This window comes from Pygoscelis adeliae, unplaced genomic scaffold, assembly GCF_000699105.1.
Source record: "Pygoscelis adeliae isolate BGI_AS28 unplaced genomic scaffold, ASM69910v1 Scaffold22, whole genome shotgun sequence".
Lineage (NCBI taxonomy): Eukaryota > Metazoa > Chordata > Aves > Sphenisciformes > Spheniscidae > Pygoscelis > Pygoscelis adeliae.
The window spans coordinates 2,410,363-2,433,058 of record NW_008824350.1 but is presented as its reverse complement, the minus strand read 5'-3'; the positions used below and the strand labels follow the sequence as shown (position 1 = coordinate 2,433,058).

Here is a 22,696-nt window from a genome sequence, read left to right as displayed (position 1 = left end):
CATCATAATGTTGCAGAAGTCAAAGGAGTTAGTATTGCAAAATTTGTTGCCATCACGAACATCTGTGAGCTCGCAGCAGATTAATAAATGAAGACATGGTTATGGCCAAAGGCTAGGCTGTTAAAACTGTTTTTCCAAAAAAGGATTTGAAGCCTTAACTGCTATCCTTCTGAGCTTCAAAATCTACCTGGTAGGCAATAGTTCAGAGAGAAGTTCAACAAAAGCGGATGCAGTCAGATGATTTTTATCAGACAGTTGGCAGAAAAATCAGGCTGTTATATATTGATCACTCTGGGCTAGTCCATCAAAAATGTTGACTCAGTGCAATGACTCAAGCAGGTAAATTCACTGAAGGTTAGACTTCTGCCTAACAGATGGATACTGAGAAAATAGGAGACATCATGTGCAGTTCCATTCTTCAATTATCAGCCTTCCTTTTCCTGATGCAAACATTTTTGGTATCTGGTTTACTCCTTACTGTCACAAACAGAGATCTGTGAACAAGGCAAAGCTTTGCTTGACCTTTGCTTTGGTCTCCGGTCCAAAGATCATAAATCACCAAGATTTGCATCCAAATCTGGCACAGACTTTTGTGAGGTTGAAAACTCATTCTTACATGGCTGTATATCCAAATAGGACCCTATAGCTCTACAACTGCCTTTCCATTCCCTAAAACAATGAAGAGAATTTTTAAAAGTAATATGATTTGCCAACGACTTCAATGCCAGAACCAGCATTAGTCCTCACACACAGTGCTGAATAAAATACATAATTTTATTTTTTAACAAGCTAACATGGATGTTCATTCTGTATAGATTCATGTTTCCTGAATATCTATTAGTCCATTACCAAAACATTTATATATCTCCTTCTGATGAGATTCATCAAAATATACTTTAAGAGAGTTTAGACAACTGAGGTGATGAAGAATTTTTAAACCGCTTCTTTCGTTCCACTGCAGTTCGCAAAGCCTGAAGAATTAAATGTTTATTATTCAGGATGTTGTAGCTGCACAGGTTCAGCAACTTGTTGAAATTCTCTTCAGTATATGTAAGCAGACCAGTGCCATAGGGAGCAATACAGTTGGACACATCTACTCTTCCCTGCTCCATCTCTGTGGGACTGCGCTCCACATCTGAAGTAAGAACATAGCAAAGTTCAACACAGAAATGTTACTGAAGTGGAAGACTCCTACCAGGCCACGCGAAATGCACAGTTACAAACACAAGAAGGTGAATTCTCTCAGGAAAATGGTTCAAGATTTCATTACTGTATAGATACTATATCTGCTGCACCAGTAAAATCCACTATTTCGCTGTCTGACTACAGTCACAGCTGATCCAGAATTGACTGGCAGAACAACTTTTCCATGCAAAATGCTTTCCTCTCTAAATTCAAGTTTTCCATCAGAATATTTCACGTTTGGAGATTTGGAATTTTGTATTTTTAACTTTTCCATTGGGTACTGAGATGACAGCTCCTTACCTACCAACTGCTAGAAAATGACCCCAGGAAGCTCCTGGATTGGGAATTCTCCCTCTCAGGTGGCTGAGATTTTAAGCACATGCAGCAGGACAAATAAGACGATGAACTACATGAGGTCTTTTCCAATAAGCTGGTACATGGATTTTTGTTCAGTTTTTGAGGAAAGTTTCCTGGATCATACTAAATTAGCAACAAGAAAATTGGAGTTGATGCATGCAGAAGTGTTTGTAAACTGAAACTGAATCTGCCAAGTAGTTTTTCTGGTGAAACAAACAAATCACTATTTATTCTATTGCTGAACTAAGAAAATAATCTGGCAACCTTTCAAAAATGACAGACATCAAAGCAGCTTGTTACCCTGGCAAATCCTTTGCTTCATTATATGTTTTCAGCACTATCTAGTCTCAATTTTTTTTCATGTAAGCAAAGTAATGAGAGGATTCTAGCTTTATTGACAAAGTAAACGTAGTATCCCATTACAAAACTGTTAAGTGACAGTGTTAGCTACCAGTGGATATAACTTAGTAGCTGCCTCCTGTCCTTTATTATCAAAGGAACGCAAACTGCCCCAGATGCCACATAAGGGGTTTTGCCTCAAGCTACAGCTATTCATGTTTTTAATTTTGAAACTCTTCAGTTCGATCCCTGATTAGTTGGTCAACACTATATCCATCACAACAGGACTGTGAATACAATAACTTAGCCAACTGAGAAGCTTGCCAGTCTCTTGTTTTAGAAAAGGAACAAATTCAATGGATAAACTGCATGTGACAACCTCAAAAAATGATTGATTAATGCTGTTAACTTACTCGGTGCCTTGTATTTTTGGAAGGTATCGCACACCAGTGGGAAATAGGCCAAGACTGGTGCCTCTAAGCTGTCCTCAAACACATAGCATTCCTTCAGGTGTTCCCGGTCTTCCTGGCTCAGCTCCGTGCCAGGGAATGGGATCCCATGCTCCAAACAGTACTCTGAGAATAGGTCCAGTGGCTGGTTCAACAAAGAGGAGAGTTGCAACACAAACAGAGGTTGAAATAAGGCTACCAAGCCCCATAACTGATATTTTGCTGCACTAGGCAATCTGTGATTGATTTATATGTTTACAAATAAGGCTAACTATGCACTGGAACAAGCATACCCTCTTGATTTTAATATATCCTGGGTAATAGAAACTTGGTTGATTTGCTAACACTGTATATTTTTAAAGAAAGATTACTGTTTTCTAAAATTTATATGAAATTCAGATCATTTTTGTGATTTAGTGGGCACAGTAGAGGATTTAGATCAGGAAATTTTGATTACACGTGGTATCTCAGATCACAGGTTCTTGAGTGTTTGGATGCACTGCATCTAACAATCAATGTCTTCATGCCCTCCTACAAATAAATTACATTAATTTCAATCATATATGCCCCTTAATGTTTCTTCAAACACAGCAAAACAAAATCTGACTGAAACTTATGCAAACGCCAAGAGTCAAACATAAAAGAAAAACTCCAAATTTTCATTCAAAAATAGCAAAATTATGTATTAACTAATTACACTGTAAAAGTTAGTTAAATAACTATTGAAGAACTTGGTACCATAATGACGAATCTGCACAGATACACAGAATAGGTAATCTTCTATGTGTCTGTGTCCGTGTGTGTGTTCCAGAAAGCTACTGAAAGTAGCACCGATAAAGACAGTGACATTATGGTCACAGTGTTGAATAGTATCACTGATATGATCATTTAACTTAATAAAAACCAGAGCATTTTCTGCAAAAAAAAGAAGAAAAATGTGGTAATTCAGCTGCTGGAGTCATACAGATAAAGAATCACTACTTTAAAACATCACCAGAGTCTGTGATCCTCCGCTGTAATTTAAATGCAAGATTACATCCACTTTCCTCTCTGGCCTCAGAAGGGGCGGGCAGCTGGTGTTGATGAAGAAAGCTGTATCTACCAGCTTGAGGTAGTCACCCATTTCATTCAGCTGGTTGGGAGAAGAATCCAGCACTGTGTCTGAAAGTCAAAAACCTTATCTTATTAATTAATTACTGCAGGAGCAAGTCCATTTTTTTCCAAATCAGCATAACAAGGAAAGAAAGAAAAGACAGCCCACATTTATATTAGTCTTTGACACAAAGCCCACAGTTAAATACTTCTCTTTGACACAATTTTAGCATCTATAGCTCAACTCTGAGATTAGTAAGAGGGAGCGGTTCTAAGACTCAGCTTCATACAAAGTGATATATTAAGCTGCTTTTTCAACTGGTGTAAATTTGTGGCTATTTAGCTTCAGTGGAAGCTGTAAGTCATTCTTTTGCTGCTTTTCCTAGGAATAACAGAATTCAAGCAAGCCTGCTGTGGCTTCTCCAAGACAGAAACAAGACCAGCAGTAAATCATCTGGGGCTCAGCAAAACCAATTCCACAGACATAGTAATCGAATAATATTAATCAAAATTTGCCTTTATGCTAAAACTTATCAAATATTTGTCCTCAGCAAGTATCAGCACTCAAATCACCTTCAAAGATGCATCTAAAACAATTTACTATTACCTTTCCACATGCAAAAGCTCTCATTATCTAAATACTTGTTATGTAGCTGCAAGCCCTTGAGGAAATTATGGTAAGTTGAAACCACTGGCCGTCCGGTCATCATTTCTCGAAGAGTATTGGAAAGGCAGCCTTTGGGAATGGATAAGCAAGTTGTCTGTTCATGAGGCTTCTTGGGCAGAGCAGGGCGTTCCTCTGTAGGAAGAATGAGAAGAGGGTAAATGTCTGCATTTGTTTAGAGTGTTTCTCTGAGACTAATAATAACAAAGAAAGAGGGGCTGGGCAGCCAACTACCACAGCCCCATCTTTGATGGAGTGCACGCACCGACATGCAGACTGTTCTGGGCAGAGATGGGTTTCGGTGTCACAGGATCACCTTGTTGTTCCCCACCTGGCCTCTCCCTCCCCAAAGGACTCACGGTAACCCTCTTGTGACTAACGGTAACCCTCTTGTGACTAACAAATCTCCCCAGGGTTGTTGCACAGTGAGCAGTGCAATGTTTTTTCCTGTTTTCCAGCACAACTGTTTCTCTTCTGTTTTTCTTTCATTCCCAAAGGCTTGGTGTCCCCTAACCCAGAAACAGGACACAAAACCAAACCCTTTACCAAATGTCAGGTTTCACATTTCAGAGAGGTGTGAAGACAATGCAGATGCAAGTGAAAAGTAATCCAAATAACTAACCAATGTCATGCTCAGTGCCTCGGGTCCATCTGTGCCAGAAGTCCTCTGAATGACCCGAGAGGTAGACAGCATCCATAAAATTCTGGGAAAATATATTGCTCCATGTGCCTTGAAAGTTTAAAAAACAAAAAAAAGCCGTACTTAATACTACTTTGAATTTTTAGAGCACAGCTATGGCAACCTACTTGGATTCAGTCTCTGTGGTTGTTTACATTTGCACTGTTTTATTTTTGAAATATTATGAATTGTAGTATGAATATCAAATGCCATGCCATTCCACATAATGTATGGCTTATGACTACGCCATTTTAGAAACTTGGCTGTTTATAAAAGTCAGACTGTGATTTTAAATACTTCAAAAGATCAGTTCTAATGTGTGTGTTCTGTTTTGGTCTAACCTAAGAAGTTCAGCAAATTAGTTGCATTTGTCTAAAGAATTTGCTTCCTCTTTTGTCACTTTTGGCTGGTTCATTTGAGATTTAAATTGCATCAGATACATTATCTGGTGTATTAGTATTGCTACTTCCAGACCAGTAGTTATTAGATGCCAACTCTGTGTAGCCAACTATGTGGTTATAAAGGTGATGTTTTTCTGAGATAATAAATCACCTTCCAAGAAGCAGATGCGGGACTCTGGGATCTTCTTCATCAGGTGACCCATGAAGAACTCACTACCAAAATCCTCTGAATGAACAAAGGCCCCATATTTCAGGAAACCCACCTCGTAAGGTGTGAACTCCACCCACTCTGCAAATAAGGCATCAAGAAGGACTTATTGCAGCCACCTGAACATATGTAAAAATAACAGCTTAGAGAATCAAAAGCTGGAAGAACAAGGCCTGCAGCTTCAGCATATTGGTGACAGACAGTTCAAACCACCATATTTTGAAACAAAGAGGTGCCCTTCAATGTATTGAGTGTTAGACTGGTGAATGCAAAAGCTAAATTCACCTCCTCCACTAACACTGTGAAAATCCATTCAGCTTGGGGTTCAGGTCCATTTCTGTACTAGGAAGCAAAAATCGGGGCTCGAAGTCCACTGATTGCTAAGGCTCTCTGCAAGATGTGGTGGTTTTAGTTCTGAATCAGCAATGACACCAGCTACCGTTCATTCTTAGACTCTGATAATCACTGCCTTGCGACGCTAAAAAAACTCTGATCAAAACCCACCCAAACCTTGGCTGAACACACTGGGACTGCAGATTGTGCCTAGAAGCAGATGACCAGGCTCAGTTGCAGGACGTCCTGCTTCATTTGGGCCAGAAAACGCCATGGAAATAGTTAGTGATCAGTATCACTGATCAGGGAACAGAGCACTGCCCCTCCTCAGATCCCTCCCTGACTCCTGGGAGCTGCCTCCCGCTCTCATCCCCTTCAACATCTTCCCTTCTCCTCTCTTCCTTGCCGTCCTCCCCCAGCTCTTCACAGCTCTCTTGTACTACTGCTGCCCGGGCAGGAACCTCAGCAGCTGAAAGAGGCTGTGAGGGGTAGGTGGAGACGAGAGAGAGAAAGAGCAGTAGTGGTGGCTCTCAAGGCTGCCAGCAAAAGGCATCTCAGCCCCTCACAGAGCAGTGTCTTTGCACAGGTTATCTCCCTACCATAGTATTAGGATGCATGTTTTTCATCCAAGTCAGAACCCAGATATGAAGACAGGGGAAAAAGAAATTATTTAAAAGACTTATTAGCTTGGACTTACTTTTGGCATTCACCCAGCATTAAAAGCAAACTCCTTAGATTTATGGAAGTGTATATAATAATGATTACCTTTAAAATCCAGAGTGCTAAAGTCATCCTTGACATTGAGGGACAGGTATATGGGCAGCGGATTCTGCCCCTGATTTACTGCCAGTTGCTGATCAGAGAGTTTGTGAGTACTTTCCTGTTTATAAAGAACAGAAGTAATTGTAAAAGAAGAACGTGATGCATGGACTTAATACGGTATCTAAGCATGGACTATCAATGAAACATCTCCTAAACCTCAGCAGATTTTTTTCTGTGTACTTCAGTTTTTTGACCACACAAATGTGTTCATGTGTTATCTGCAATCAACCTTCGCCAAAACATTATCACTGATGCTTCTGGGAATTTTGGAATGGGGGATAAAGCAAAAATGTGAGAAACTTGTCTGCGTGGTCACTAGGATATGACTTGCTTTAAGGAAAGATAAAGATATTTAGCTACCTTGGAGGTGCTGCAGATAAAAGTCAACGAGGGCCCATTTCATGCAGCTATGTATTGCTATGCCTGAACTTAGCTCTGTCAGAGCCACCTCTCCTCTGTATGTTACTAGAATGAAAGACAGAAAATCGGTTTCATTAACACCTTGACTTTTTACATGCTCAGACATTTGCCCTAGATGCTTACATCTTAGGCTTATTGTGTTATTTTTCTTCTAAAAAGCCAAAGACAGACCCCTCAGAAGTTTTGAGAGCCTTTCCTATAACTGAATCCAGAACCTTAGACATGAAAAGTTAGAAGTTCTCTGGAATAAAGGATGGATATGTAATACCTGATGATGTAGCATACAATCAATGAAGAGTCCCCATAAATCTGTAAATGTATTGAGTGTTAGACTGTTGAATGCAAAAGCTAAATTCACCTCCTCCACTAACACTGTGAAAATCCATTCAGCTTGGGGTTCAGGTCCATTTCTGTACTAGGAAGCAAAAATCGGGGCTCGAAGTCCACTGATTGCTAAGGCTCTCTGCAAGATGTGGTGGTTTTAGTTCTGAATCAGCAATGACACCAGCTACCGTTCATTCTTAGACTCTGATAATCACTGCCTTGCGACGCTAAAAAAAACTCTGATCAAAACCCACCCAAACCTTGGCTGAACACACTGGGACTGCAGATTGTGCCTAGAAGCAGATGACCAGGCTCAGTTGCAGGACGTCCTGCTTCATTTGGGCCAGAAAACGCCATGGAAATAGTTAGTGATCAGTATCACTGATCAGGGAACAGAGCACTGCCCCTCCTCAGATCCCTCCCTGACTCCTGGGAGCTGCCTCCCGCTCTCATCCCCTTCAACATCTTCCCTTCTCCTCTCTTCCTTGCCGTCCTCCCCCAGCTCTTCACAGCTCTCTTGTACTACTGCTGCCCGGGCAGGAACCTCAGCAGCTGAAAGAGGCTGTGAGGGGTAGGTGGAGACAAGAGAGAGAAAGAGCAGTAGTGGTGGCTCTCAAGGCTGCCAGCAAAAGGCATCTCAGCCCCTCACAGAGCAGTGTCTTTGCACAGGTTATCTCCCTACCATAGTATTAGGATGCATGTTTTTCATCCAAGTCAGAACCCAGATATGAAGACAGGGGAAAAAGAAATTATTTAAAAGACTTATTAGCTTGGACTTACTTTTGGCATTCACCCAGCATTAAAAGCAAACTCCTTAGATTTATGGAAGTGTATATAATAATGATTACCTTTAAAATCCAGAGTGCTAAAGTCATCCTTGACATTGAGGGACAGGTATATGGGCAGCGGATTCTGCCCCTGATTTACTGCCAGTTGCTGATCAGAGAGTTTGTGAGTACTTTCCTGTTTATAAAGAACAGAAGTAATTGTAAAAGAAGAACGTGATGCATGGACTTAATACGGTATCTAAGCATGGACTATCAATGAAACATCTCCTAAACCTCAGCAGATTTTTTTCTGTGTACTTCAGTTTTTTGACCACACAAATGTGTTCATGTGTTATCTGCAATCAACCTTCGCCAAAACATTATCACTGATGCTTCTGGGAATTTTGGAATGGGGGATAAAGCAAAAATGTGAGAAACTTGTCTGCGTGGTCACTAGGATATGACTTGCTTTAAGGAAAGATAAAGATATTTAGCTACCTTGGAGGTGCTGCAGATAAAAGTCAACCAGGGCCCATTTCATGCAATACAGCTTTGTTTGCTGTTATGGCTATGTATTGCTATGCCTGAACTTAGCTCTGTCAGAGCCACCTCTCCTCTGTATGTTACTAGAATGAAAGACAGAAAATCGGTTTCATTAACACCTTGACTTTTTACATGCTCAGACATTTGCCCTAGATGCTTACATCTTAGGCTTATTGTGTTATTTTTCTTCTAAAAAGCCAAAGACAGACCCCTCAGAAGTTTTGAGAGCCTTTCCTATAACTGAATCCAGAACCTTAGACATGAAAAGTTAGAAGTTCTCTGGAATAAAGGATGGATATGTAATACCTGATGATGTAGCATACAATCAATGAAGAGTCCCCATAAATCTGTAAAGGACACCTTGTGCCCCTCTTGCTTTCTTTCACAAAGCTCCTTTTCGTAGTATTTCATATGATCCAACGAGAAACAGTGCAGCTTGCTCTTGATCACATGTTTCCTGATATCACCAATGGGCCCTCTGAGATCCTTCTGTGACCAGTTTGCATCTTCATATAACTTTGCCATGGTCCTGGTAAAATGAAACTTACTGTGGTTCATCACTGGGTACATGACAATTCATGGGCTTATACCACACATAAGCATTTTGTTTCAGGATACACGAGGCTCTAGACCTCCAACTTTTACCTTGGAAAGCAGTTCAAAGCTCAGGCAGAATTTAGACTATACAATGATATTTTTGCTCCAGGGATACATTCAAAATCACCCTAGCTTGTTTCTTCTCAGAATCAAAAGGGTAATAAAGCAACACCCATAACTCAACACAAGCTTTTACTAGAATTACCCTTTGATTGTCCAGGTTCAAGCCACAGCTTCTGTCTGAGGCCAGTTCCCTCAGCTGTTTCAGATGCTGTGTGAAATGTTAAGCAGGAGTTTAGCAACAAACATTGCCCTGGACAAGTGCGAGAGCTCCCCTCCTTGGGCATGCAGCTGGCAGGTCCCCTCAGACTCTTGGCACACACAGGGCCAGTCTGTTTGAGATTTCAGTTCCCAGAGGTCAGGCAGATTCCAGTCATCCCTTCTCATCCCCACCCCACATGTTCTAGTTCTGTCTCATATATCTTTTTAGAGCAGCCCTCCAGAGGCAAAATGTTTTAAAGCCCTAGACACCTGCTAGTCTTCCAAGGCAGTCAACATTGTGTGCATGACACTCCGTGTGTCTCAAGGCTTTTCTTTTAAATTCTCCTTTTCAGAGACATGTAAGTGTTGAGCCAGACAAATACTACTAGACGATTTCTGAAGTGTTACTTGCAACTAGATAACCCAAGAGATACACAAAGGAAGGGAAAACAATATTTCCCTACTTTCATTTCCTCATTGCTCTCAAGCATGCTCGGGGATCAGGTCTGCGTCCTTTCAGAGATTCAAGTCCTCAGGACTCCAGCTGCATTGCTTCTTTTGCACATCTGCAGCATCTTCTCTGACTCATGATTAACATCTGATTTGTCTGCACTGGCAATCAAAAGGTTTACTTCTCCCCCAGGAAGCAATCCCCATTTCTTACATTCCCAAGAAAATGCCAGCTTTTTGGCCTACTAGGCCCTATTCAGTCCCTTGTTGATAGCCATATAGAACCACTTTTCATTCAAAGTGAAACACCAAGATACCTCTACCTCCCATCTTAACATAGGAATCTTTTCTTCCACATAACTGGGAAATGAGAAATGGAGCTGAGCCATACAGGATTTTCATCAAAAAATAATCACATTTCTCACCCATTCTCTGCACCAGGCAATGAGTTTATGACAGAAACAAGTCCAGCCCCCCAGGAGAACTCATAAGGTATGACATGGCAGGAAGGCACGTATCCGAGCCACAGAACAGCTGCAGGTGGATTTGTCACCTACACTGAACTACAGGGAGATACAGGTAAACCATCCTGGTTTTTTCTCTTTTTTTTAGTTTCTGTAAACACTTCAGTGCAATTATAGAAATACAGTAGTTTTCACTCAATTTGCCTGCTGTAGCTAGAAGAAATAAGGGCTACAGCACAGAGTGGTCCCATGAAATGGGTGAGCACCAAAAGGAAGCCAAGCCCCAGCATCACGCTGAGTAAAATTCGTCAGCACAGCAATATGCTTCACCAGGTTATCACTCTGCTAACACAAACAGCAAGCACAAGCCCAACTCTGCTTACCATGTTGTGGCAGATAAACCACTGATGTATGAGACACAGTCCAAAACACCTAACTCCTGGAGAGCCAGAAGACTGCCAAACATAGCTGTCATGGACCGCACTCCCCCTGCTGTGGTCATGACTGCCACCACTGGCACCTGCTCAACACATAAAGGCACAGAGTCATTCATCATCAGATGAAATAGAGAAGTGAGGGACATGCAGAAATAGTAACAGCAATGCCCTGACTCAGGTAGGTTTGGATTCAATTCACCTTCTTCATGGCAGCTCTTAGGTGTGTGTTTGAGTTGTGTAACCTTTGGTGGGACTTAGCATATGCTGAAAGCATCTTCCTGATCGGTGATGCTTTGGTAAGCCAGAAGCTGTAAGCATGGCTTTTGTATGGCATAATCTATTTTCAGATTTGTAAAGAGTCTTTTCTGGATGTTTTTCTTTTTTCCTCACGTCTTTCCCTCAAAACACATTTTAAAATTCTGAGTATAACTGAGGTCAGAGGAGCAGAGCAAACGCTGCCTGCATAATTTTTTCTTCTTCTAAGTTTATATACATTTGCTATTCTCCAGGCAGACGGTGCCAAGCTTTATAGATTTATTTTAACATCCTCTTTGTTACTCACATTACCTCCCCCTTCCTTGAGATCAATGCTATATGTAATTTGGTCTTACTTTCCTCGGGGATGCAGCAATTCTGTTAGCCATGCTCCCTTTGCCCCATAGGTAGCACTTAACAAAAACTGAGACGGCATATTTATTCAGTTTTAGGAACATATCTTGCCATTACCTTTAATCTTGTCTTCATTGTATTTTACCATCTACTTGGGGCTTTGGGTTTTGTTTTTTTAATTAATATGACTCAATAACCCTTTATTCTCATTTAATAATTACAAGTCCTATTCTACTTGTTATTTAAGTTCATGAGCACTTTGACTTGGTTCACAAATGCTGTCCTGTACACAGCATCAAGGGATGGGTGTGCTGGGAGCCGAGCAGAGCAGTGGAGGGAATCCCACACAGGCACATTCTCCCAGTTGCAGCAGAGTGTCTCCCTGACTCTTGCTCCAAGCACCACAGCCCCATAACAGATTACAGTCCTCCAGTAACAGAGCAGCTACCTCTGAGTCAAGGGATCCTCAGGAGAGGAGAAAGCAAGAGGTAACATGACAGGTGCTGCTGTACCAGTGTGATACGGGAGAGTCGCAGTCTTCCTCTGTGAGCCTTATGTAGCAGCAGAGAAGGGGAGAGGTGCCAAACTGAGAAGAAATGGTCTCAGTCCAAGCAACCAAGTGTCACCAAGCTTGGCTATACATACGTTCATCTCAACAAATACGTTCTTTGGGTGCCCCTGAGTGTGGATGGAGGTTGGCAGAGAATAAAGGAGCTATAACTGACCTCCTGACTCTTCCTCTTTCATCCTCTGTGCCAAAAATTCTTGGATATGGTCTTAGGTGCAAGTGACAATCTGGCCTATACATTTTAGTCTAGAAGAAGTGGAAGAGCTATATGGGTAATCATACATCACATCCACTTTGTTCGAAGTGGGACAGAATACTTTAAGTTCCCAAGATGCTGTCCCACATACCTCATCCTCCTGCAGGTCTTCATCTAGATGAAGAGCATTTTTCAGAGCAGCAGCAACCACCTTCTTCCTTTTACAGATGAAATCCTGCTCCTCTGCACATAGATCAAACCCCAAGCGCAAATCTAAATTCTTGCAACTAGAGCATAAGAACAGAACAAGACATGTTATCTGTAAGCCATTTCTAGAGCTACTGCTTGAGACATCAAGCAAAACGAGCAACAACAATAAACCAGTTTAAAGAAAGGTTACTTTCATGCACATGAAGGTTCCCCTACGCAAATGAAAGCAGGTATGTGGGTATCACAGGCCCTGTATTTCTGCCTTCCTGTGGAGATTTTAGACCAGAATCATGTCCTGAACTGTTTCACGCAACCATGAGGAAGTTAAATGAATCAAATTCTCTGCCGATGAAAAACAAGGAACCTGACTGCATTCAAGCTGTTTCACATTGAGCTTTGAAATTTGGACACCTCTTCACATTCTCTTGCTACACATGTGTTTCCTGAAGAGCAAAGGGGGCCTAAGCAGTTACTTAAACTTAACACGCTTTAGCCCAAATGACCCTAATACCGTGTTAGGCTTATCTCGACTAAGAACTTGTGCTGTAAATACTTGAGTCAGAAGATGTCTCTTAAGTGTATCCCTTCATATCTGTACATGATTATGAACATCATGTGCATCATTAATTCTATAACTTCTATTTCCACAGGGCTACAGTTTCAGGGGTTTTTCAGCCAAAAGGTTATTTTGTCCCTTCTGTGACTCAGAATTAATATTCAGTAAAAACCTCTGATTTATCATGTCTGCAATTAGTGCTTGCAATGTAGCTAACTAATCAGTAGGGGGTAATGTTGCCCTTCAGAAAATCACTGCAAGCCAGCCAATAAATTAAATTACTGTCTGCTGGATTCATTGAAAAATGACCTGCAGATAACTGGTAAATGCATAACGGTGTTAGAAACATCTTAGCAATGTGTTAAGCATAAGCATGTATGTATTATAGATAAAGGTTACAAGACAGAGGGATTCTTAAGTGTCAAAATTAGGAAGCATCAACGTTAGGAAAAACATTGTGACTGGTTATACCCCATTACTACCTACCATCTATTCTATGCTGAACTCTTACCAACCAATTTAAAAGCATGTATCATTTTATTAACCCTTCCCCATATTTTAGTCTTCTTTAACCAATTACAATCTTTATTCCTGGTTTTGAAATGAGCTAGTTTAAGCTGTAGCTTACTTTCATCTAAAGATGATACTATGAAAGGATAGGAGATGGCCTAAGTACTCATTCAAAAGAAATAAAAGATTTACCCATCTTCTTCCTTCACAGACACCTCATAAGATTCACCCTGAGAATGAAGAATGAAAACACCATAAATTTTAAATAGAATTTAAAGTTTTCAAAAGCAAGTTTTATAGCATTAGCAATTATTCAGATATATAGTCTAATGATAAATCTTTGGTCTCTTCTCAGGCCTTCTGCACACAATCATCACTAGGATCCTGCTTTTAAAATACTTTTAAAGCAATCAGCAATTCTGAATATGTTACTTTTTCCCTGAATAATAGTTATACTTTCAAGTGTATGCAGAGCTGAGCATACATATAACTCAGCTAGTACATTTTTAATAATAAAATTAATAATGGACCAGGTATCACATAGATATAGCTTACGCTTGTTGAACTAATTCCAAAGGCTGTCAAAGTTTACTCACTCTCATCACTGTCACTTTCTTTCCCAAGTCCAGAGAATGGAGAGGCACAGCAAGGGGACTGCTTACATCCATTTCCGTCCTAGCTGAGCCATGCTGCATTAAAGTGGGGAAAAAAATTGGTATAAGGAGAAAATTATTTACAACCCATAGGTACAAATCTACCAGAGAAGGGTTAATTCATCATGCTTGTCCCAAAAGCTACTTTAGCTGTTATCACCGTCCACAAGCAAAACATACACCACAGAAAAAACGCTCCTTTGGCAGCGTCATGTGCAGTCTGGGTTGACTGTGCTTGACATAGTGGAACATGGTGGTTTCACTACTTCCCCGTCTGCAGCGAGGACCTATGGAAACATCCTGGGTTTCTTCATAGGATCCTTTCAGCGTGAATGTGAAATCTCTCCCTAAGAACAAGAAGCAAACCACAGAAAAAAGTTAACTGCATCTAGCCCTGAAAAATAACAAATATGCCCCAAGTAAAGTTTCAGCCTTAGTGTAGTCAACATTAATTTGGACCACAATGTTTTTCCTCCCCCATAATCAGTGTGAACAAGGGCCAGACTGAATAAGCAGCAAAAGGCCGGTGCAGCATTGCAACTTCTCCCCTGCCAAGCGACAGAGAGCATGTGTTAGACCAGTGGATGCCACTAGCAGCAGTCACACACCCTGAGTTTTCACTGTAGTCTTTCCACTCCTGATGATAGTTGTGTCTCCCCTCTTTTACTTTCTGTTCTTATCACAGGTATTTCAGTTCCATCACACTGCAGTAATGTTTCTGAGTTTCCCAGCCACCTCCACAGTTTCCCTTAAGCTACAGTCACGCCATCTCCAGAGGATTCTCACTATTAGCAAGTAGGTAATTCAGGAAACACCTCAATCCCCAGCAGCCCTGAGAGAAACAGACACTAAAACAGATCAACTATTTATCCAAATTCAGCTGCATCTCCCCTAGTGCAAAAAGCAGTGACAAACGATTTAAATCAATAAACCTCACTTGTGTAAGGGCTCTTCATTTTTGTTTCATTCACATGTACTTCCAAACAGGAAACTTCACGAGACTGGAAGAGATAAGCAATATAATCACCACTAACAGAAAGAGTTCAGGATCCTCACTGAGGATCTAGGGGTCCTGTAGAAACACCAGGCTTGGCCATGATGTCCTGTGAACATGAAGAAATTGCAGAGGCTGATTATCTTGCATGAATCATGCAAGCAATACTGTGGTCAAGAGAGCCAAGATAGCTGGGGATGTGTCCCATTACATTTAAATACCATTCAATCCCTAACAGTTAACACAAGACATTTTTCTCCCCATCTAGGCCATGCTTTAACTTTTGTCTACAGAAGAGTGAGCTGAAGGATACCTACAACTCCTCAGAACAACTGGACAGATGGGCCTGTACTTTAATACCTTTGGGATGAAGCTGAAGCTTCCCCAGAGTGTGCTGCATAGGAGGAAGTAGCAGCACAGGAGCATCGCACAGTACTTTGGACATGGTGTGAAAAGAGCCTTCGGCTCCAAGGTAGACATTCAGTAATAAACTCTGCAGTGACTCCCTTCCCAAGTTTCCTTGTTTACTGCCATTTCACCAGTGAGCAGCTCACTGGCACTGTGGCAGAGCACTGGTCCAAGCCTCTCCCAACACAGAACGCACTACAAGTATGACCAAATTCAAAACTTCACAACCACACCTGTGTCTCATCTGAAAAAGAGTAAAGGCTATGCCTAAAGGCATAGTTATTCCAACTACATCCTTCAGTCCTGCCCTACCATAAGAACATAAACATAAAAAAATAAAACAATTACCACTAGTACACCGTTAGTAATGATGTTCTCAGATACACCTGGACTGAAAAGCAAAAAGGAAAAGGTTTATTTAAGAGTGGGTATATGAGCAATAATCTTTTAAAAGCAAATAGTTCTCTGAGCTCATTTTTTCTAGCTGCCAAGTGCCATCGGCACTTCTATCTTTCACCTCCATCTTGTGCTCACTGCCAGGTCACAGTCCCATAGCTCCCAGGGACACTCCCTCTTTCTTACCTCCCCTGATCAGCATAATCTCTCCTTAGGCTGAATTACAAAATAAACACCCACCCTCAGCTATAAATAGTAAGTGAGACTGTCAGTCAAGAAGGGATTTCACCAGATTCAGGAGAGAAAAGCAACCATGGGGAAGATGTCGAGATGGGATGTCTGAGCACACGTATATGGAGCCACTTCCCCAGTGCTGCATTACCACTCTCTAAAATGTGAAGTTTTCTGATGACAAATGCTGTAACGTTTAGGCTTTACTCACATGTTTTCCAGTAGAAATTCCACTTCTAGTTCTTCCTGATTCTGAAAATAAGATTTATTTTTCATTTAAGGAAAATGAACGAATAAACTTTTTCCTTTGATAGAGCTCTGGTGATTTCGTATAACCCTCCCTTGCAAGGTTTTACTATTCCCACACCCTCTGTGTCATAATGTAAATGCATGGAGCCTTCTTTGGCAACCCTTTCATTTCATATGTTTCCACCGCTCTACTGTTTACAAACCAACTGTCCCCCCAAGGGGAAGAGGAGAGTATCATGGAATAGGAGGTGAAGATCCCATTACCCATTTGTTAGTAGGATGAGACACACGTCAATCAATGCCGAGGAAGGGAGGTATAACAGGTAAATGATGTAGGAGAACATACTTGAGAATAAGTGGACCTAAGTGGTGAGTATGTCTGGGTTAAAACAAAAGAATTTGCAGAGTATAGTGGCTAAATATAAAAAAAACAGGTGGGGAAAAAAACCAACTTGGAAAATGAAAATTGCCAGGGTGAAGGAATGAAAAGAGAAGAAGGAATGAATAGAGAAGAGGGAAGACTGAAGCTGTGACGGGGAATGAGGTAAAGAGCTCACAAGGGCCAAATCAGGATGAAAAAGGAGGAAGAGTGTAAGAGCAGGGAACAGCAACAGAAAAAAGTAACATCAAGAGCGTAAGAGGGACTGAATAACTGTATTACTTTACTGTAGCCTTTTGCTGGATGAGTCTGTATGGGACACAGCCAATCCAGGAAATACCACACAGAAACATATATCAGAGAGATCTTCTATATCACCCACAGGGAGGAAAACACTAATTAGTGGAAGATATAAATCTCTTTCTGACAAGTGACAGTAAAATTTTTCATTCGTATTCAGAAGAACTAATATTTACTGTCAAATATCCCTTCTGTCTGGCTGCACAGCATACTTTAACTTTGTGAGGAGACTGTGAAAACCGTGCCAAGTCTGATAATGTAGCTGTCAATGTAAAATCATCACTACAGTAAAGGTCAAAATGAGTATTTTTGTATTTACTAGTTCATGTCAATAAATCAGACATCTCATGTGGCTTCTCTGAGAAGAGAAGTTCTCTGAGAGCTGGATCTGTGGCATGTAACCCAGCTTGGTGGGTTCTGCTTGCTTATTTCTCCCAAAGTCTCCATTTCATGAGAATTAGGGTGGTTGCAGCAGTTTGTAACAGAAGGCTGAGGGATGGATTTTAGAAAGCAGTCACCTTACAGAGATGCAAGACAGACTTTACCAAACATCACATTGTGACCAGTCTGTACTATCCAAACTCACTGACAGTCTGTTCCAACTTTGCCCAAAGAACAGCAGAAAAAATGTTCAGGAGACCCTGGCTCATAACATCTGCCTAATTGTGCCTGCCTTATGTCCCCATCCATCTTATGCTGTTGTACACACATTCACACAAATTATATTTCTATTAAGTCCCATTCACATTTCTGTGGGTGAAAAACCTGGAGTAAAGCAATTGAAAGACTTGTTAGACCACACAGTGAGCAAGAGGCACAGCAGGAAGCAACCCTCCTCCTCAGCTGTCCTTTTGAGATACCTTGGTAGATGAAAGAAATCATTATGGGCAGAGGTGGCAGTACTGCCTATTATTAAGGTTGTCCAGCATGTTCCATTACTAAGTCACTTTTTTAAAAAAAATTAACCCTAAGTGTTCTAAAAATCCATGTACAGACCATAATCTGTGATGCCTCATGGGCGCCTGAGTAGGAGTCGTGATCTAAATAAGGACGGTTTGACCAAGACATTCCTGAGATACAGCTCACCTTGTCTTATCTCCCCGACTTCCACCTTGCTAAGCCAATGGGTTAAGCCAACTCTGCACATGCCTCAGAGCAAACTCACGGCTTGAATCACACCTCAAATGATCTCAGTCACATGAGGCTTTTTCTAAGGAAGGCCATAGCCAGCTGGAGCGGGAGCAGATATATTGAAATCCTTAGTAAGGATTGGCTTTCTAGGAGAGTAGTTAATAAACACTCTCCAAAGCAATAGTAATATAAAAAACAGGCAAGAGTGTTTTCCGGACAGCCTGTCTGACACAGTGGTTTAGAAATAAACAGAGCACACACAATTCCTAGGAACTGTAAACTCAAGCCCTTGTCGGAAGTGTGAAGAAGCCCTGAAGTCTCGTTACTACACAGCCTCCAAGCAGAGAAAGTGTTATATTCTGCGGAAAGTAATCAGAGGACATATTTTGCTCTCTTAAAAGATGAGTGTGATTTCTCCGCCTGTCCTTTCAGCAACTTCACCCACCAAACATTTCATAAGAAAACTCTTTATCCCCTCTTTAATACAACCAAACACAATATTCTTTGGAACACATGCAGCAAATAAAACTCCTAGGTCACACACTGACCTAGAAGAAAAGAATAAAATACTGAGGAGATTCTCATTCATGCAGCCCTATCCATTCTGTGCTGGCTCAGTCCCCCTAAAATAAATTTGTAACCCTGTAACAAAAGATCATAAGTAGACTTGCTGAGAATTAAAAAAAAAATTTTTAAAATTGTTGTTTATCAGAAGGAAGGAAAAAAACTGAGAGATTTTCATGAGAATATATAGTCATTTACCACGCATATTGCCTGAAAGCACAGGACAAAATCACTGGTGAAGCTGAGAGGAGGTACCCCTAGTGAGCTACTGGCCAAAGGATCAGGGCAGCTGCCTGGAAAGGGGGCCAGGTTTGACAGAGCAGGGATGGGAACAGTCTCCTGCAATAGCGACAAGATCTCTAACCATCAGCTGCTTCGTTTTTGACTCCTGCTCTCTCTATGTTCTTCAAAAGACATTTTTGAGATCTCAAAAAAAATTCAGAATAGGAAAGCCATTTTGCATCAAATTGCAACCACAACAGAGGGGTGACTGTTTCTGACCCCTCCTAAGCACTGAGCATTTAACTTTGTGCTTTAATAAGATCTTTTTAACAAAGTCTTTGTATGTGAGAACAACTCTAACGTTTAATATAGGTAGTAACTTGGGACAAAATTCTGATCGACAGTATTATTTTATCTATCCACTTAATTTCACTCATCTTTTCATTTCTAACCTCTGGATTCAACTCAAAATTCAGGTGAACTTTTTCTCCAGGTTGGATTTTAGCTACATCAAAGCGAAGAGTCAAAAGCTGGTCATCTGGTGTAAAAGTATCCTCATCGCAGACTGTCAGCTCCAGGATGTTCTGAGGAGAGAGGCAGAGAAGGATGTAAATGCCATATTCTGGGACTACTGAGCCCAGAAGGAAGGTCTAGCAAGAGTCAGTATGCAGCCCTCTCGTTGCTCAATGTGGACAGGCCCCTGCGACAGCGCGGAGCTCAGTTCACAGCCCCTGTGGCTCAGACTGCAAAGTCAGGGACCAACCCTAGAAGAGGTAAATCATCAGATTTGGTAATCAACAGGAGCTCAAAAGAAAGGCAGCCTGTGACATGCATGATGGTAATATGGACTGGACAGAGTAGAGATTACACATGCTGTTCATCAGATCCTTTGTGGATTCAAAATTACTATCTTGAGAAATTCTGACATATCAGCAGAAAATAATAATAGAGGGCAAATTCTTAACCCTTTACAAATTGAAGGTAAAGCACATTAACAAACTCTTTTAACAAGATTTAAATTGCAATGATTCCCCTTGCAATTCCTCAAGGCTCAGATTACCCATAGCAGCATGAGAAGATGCAGCACTATTAAGCCATAGGAAGCTGATCCCATGTCTAGACCTTGTATTACTTGCACTCTGACTGCTAGTCTATTTCTGTTAACTCTACAAACATTTTAACAGTTTTTTACAACTGCTCTGGGACAGAAAGAAGCATTCAACTTTATTCCAGATGATCCATAACCCTCTGGAGCTTACACTCATTCGAAGCATGGGATAAGCATGGTTCTGTTATAAGTCTGTAAGTCAGACATATGGTTTGCTTTCTTATAGCCTATTTTGAAAATATGCCTGTTTAATGATGGAATAGCTAGCATTAAAAGATATTTTAAAATTTTTAAAAACCAGCATTGTTATGGTACCTCTTATAATATACAAACGGCATCACTGTTACTGTTATACTGTATATACTGTATATACTGTATATACTGTATATACTGTTATACAGCAGGTATTACAAGCTCATGGCAACATACAGCAAAAATGCCTTCACAGTTGCATATAAGAAAATAAAACTAATCCTCTAAAGAGTTTATAAAACCTCCCATCCAATTCATTGGGTTCTAGTGCTCAGAAGATGACAGAGACCAGTCAGGGCACCAGAGAATCCATACCAAGGCTTGCATATTTAGTTGCTGGTAGGAAACAGCATCTTGCATGCTGTCTGTGACGCTTTCTATAACTTTCCGTTACCATCCTATTCCTCAGCATAACTGAGTTCAAGCCTCTATGTGAGCCTCAAGGCTGTTATAAAGACTCTGCACACAGCAGGTGAAGATGTCCCCTTTAGAAAGCGTCTGCTCACTATCAGAGGTGCAGATCCTACCTTTACTTCACTTTGTATCATGAAGTGGAAAGTTTCATTCCAGACAGGGTTTCTGCAGTTGCGTACAGTTCTTGTCCGGGCTTCCCGACATGAAGCTGTTGGCAGCCACAGCTTGACATAGCAATCAGTTTGGCTCACTGTGTTAACAAAAAGATGCATAATTAGTACAGCAGTACTTTTCTATTATTTCTTTTGTCCAGTCAGGGGAAAAAAGATTAACCTCTGAGGAGTCCTAAATATTTCATTAGACCCAAAGAAAAACATTCTGGGCTTAGAGTTGTTTAACTTTTCTATCTACGTTTGTGTCAATTCTAAACAAAAGTCAATTTTAAACCACTAATTCTATTTGATAACAAAAGCCAAAATATTCAATTTCAACAGTACTGAACTGAAGTAATCCAGCTCTTCTGATTTTTTACTTCTATTTTCAAATATTTGTCAGGCTCCAAGCAAATTCATATACAACTTCACTTCCTGAAACTTCACTTTTTCAAAACAATGAATAATTTAGTTTTGGGGATTTTTTGACCTGATTCTAATTGTAATGCACAAGTCATCCACAGCGATATAGCAATGAAGACACAAACACAGCAGCACCCAACACAACTACTGTTTTTTCCTGTATCTTTCACAAAGGTGCCCCTTTCACAAGGGAAATGGGCAACCTGTGGATAAGAGGGCACTGAAGAGTTAGGAGAAAGGGAAATATCACAGAGCCGCCAGTGAAGGGAAGGATAACTTCTTTCCTGACATAGAATTTCTATTCTATTTCATTTCTACTGTTAACTGTTTTCTAAATTATTTTAATTGAGTCTAAACAAAAATGAAAACAGATACAACTTCTTCAGCCAAAAAACCTGAGACATTACTGTAATCCAAGCAACAGGTGTACAAGAGCATTAAATTCAGGTGACTGATTTTCTTGCTAACCTATAAACATGCAATCAGTGATACTTACACAGATCTGCTTTGTGGAGATTTCTCATGCTTATAATTTTTACAGTGAGCCAGCACAACTGAGGCACTTCTGGCTGCAGAACGAGAAAAATACCTTAATGATTAGCAAATAACTCAGATAGAACTAACACAGCCTATCCGATAGCATAGCAAAGGCCATTCTCTCATTAATGCAGTGAATATGTTTTCATTTTAATTATTTGAGACAATTTCTGAGAAGAAATACTTTCCTGTGATTTGACACCATACAATGTCAGATTCCAGCTATGTTTACTAACCAGTTGTGTTTAAAATTAAGTTTTCTAAAGATTTAGGTTTTGGAGGTTAAGTTTTAATGCAGGGAGTAGTAAGAAATATCACAAGATAGTTTTCGCAAAAAAAGACGTTACATAATTGCCCCTGTAAAATCCAGCTACCTTCACACTACGGGGTTTGCTCCTCAAATTTTAGGCTGAGTGCAACAGATTACAGCACAGCACTTCCCAGTGTGCTGGCTTGGGGACCATGGGATGCCCTCCTTCCTCTGGCAGGGATTGCTGCCTATCTGCCACGTAACATTACTGCAGGTCGGGACACATAACCTCCATTTTATAATGCCCCGGTCGAGATATCACTGCTACTGGCCAATCTGGCTGTGGGATACATAACACCATAACATCCTTCACCATACCAAAATACCTGACCCTTAAAAGGAAATAAATGACTAAAAGAGGGAGAGAGCAGTTCTAGAAGTGAACAGCCCAGTATGGCACTCCAGAGCCCTTCAGTTACACCAGCAGGAGGAAGGCTGAAATCAGAGGCTTGGGGTAAGCATTCTTCCATTTCACACGTAGGTCCAGCTCCCTATAAGGCAGCTCTAGCATTTCAGTGGAAATTTTATGTGA

At 40.8% G+C, this 22,696-nt stretch overlaps 1 protein-coding gene across 1 annotated transcript; it reads right to left on the bottom strand.

Annotated features, from left to right (window-relative positions):
* Positions 1–896: 896 nt before the first annotated feature.
* Positions 897–21,856, bottom strand: LOC103912844 (cytosolic phospholipase A2 epsilon-like). The gene is made up of 17 exons (XM_009319251.1): positions 21,814–21,856; positions 20,856–20,992; positions 19,421–19,552; positions 15,032–15,095; positions 14,275–14,441; positions 14,038–14,130; positions 13,634–13,671; positions 12,317–12,452; positions 10,739–10,875; positions 8,890–9,112; positions 8,122–8,236; positions 5,318–5,455; positions 4,709–4,816; positions 4,030–4,221; positions 3,325–3,491; positions 2,295–2,475; positions 897–1,135 (listed from the first exon to the last, which is right to left on the bottom strand). The coding sequence occupies exons 1-17, from the start codon at positions 21,839–21,841 to the stop codon at positions 897–899; spliced, it is 2,295 nt and encodes a 764-aa protein (XP_009317526.1). The 5' UTR covers positions 21,842–21,856.
* Between the last annotated feature and the right edge of the window lie 840 nt (positions 21,857–22,696).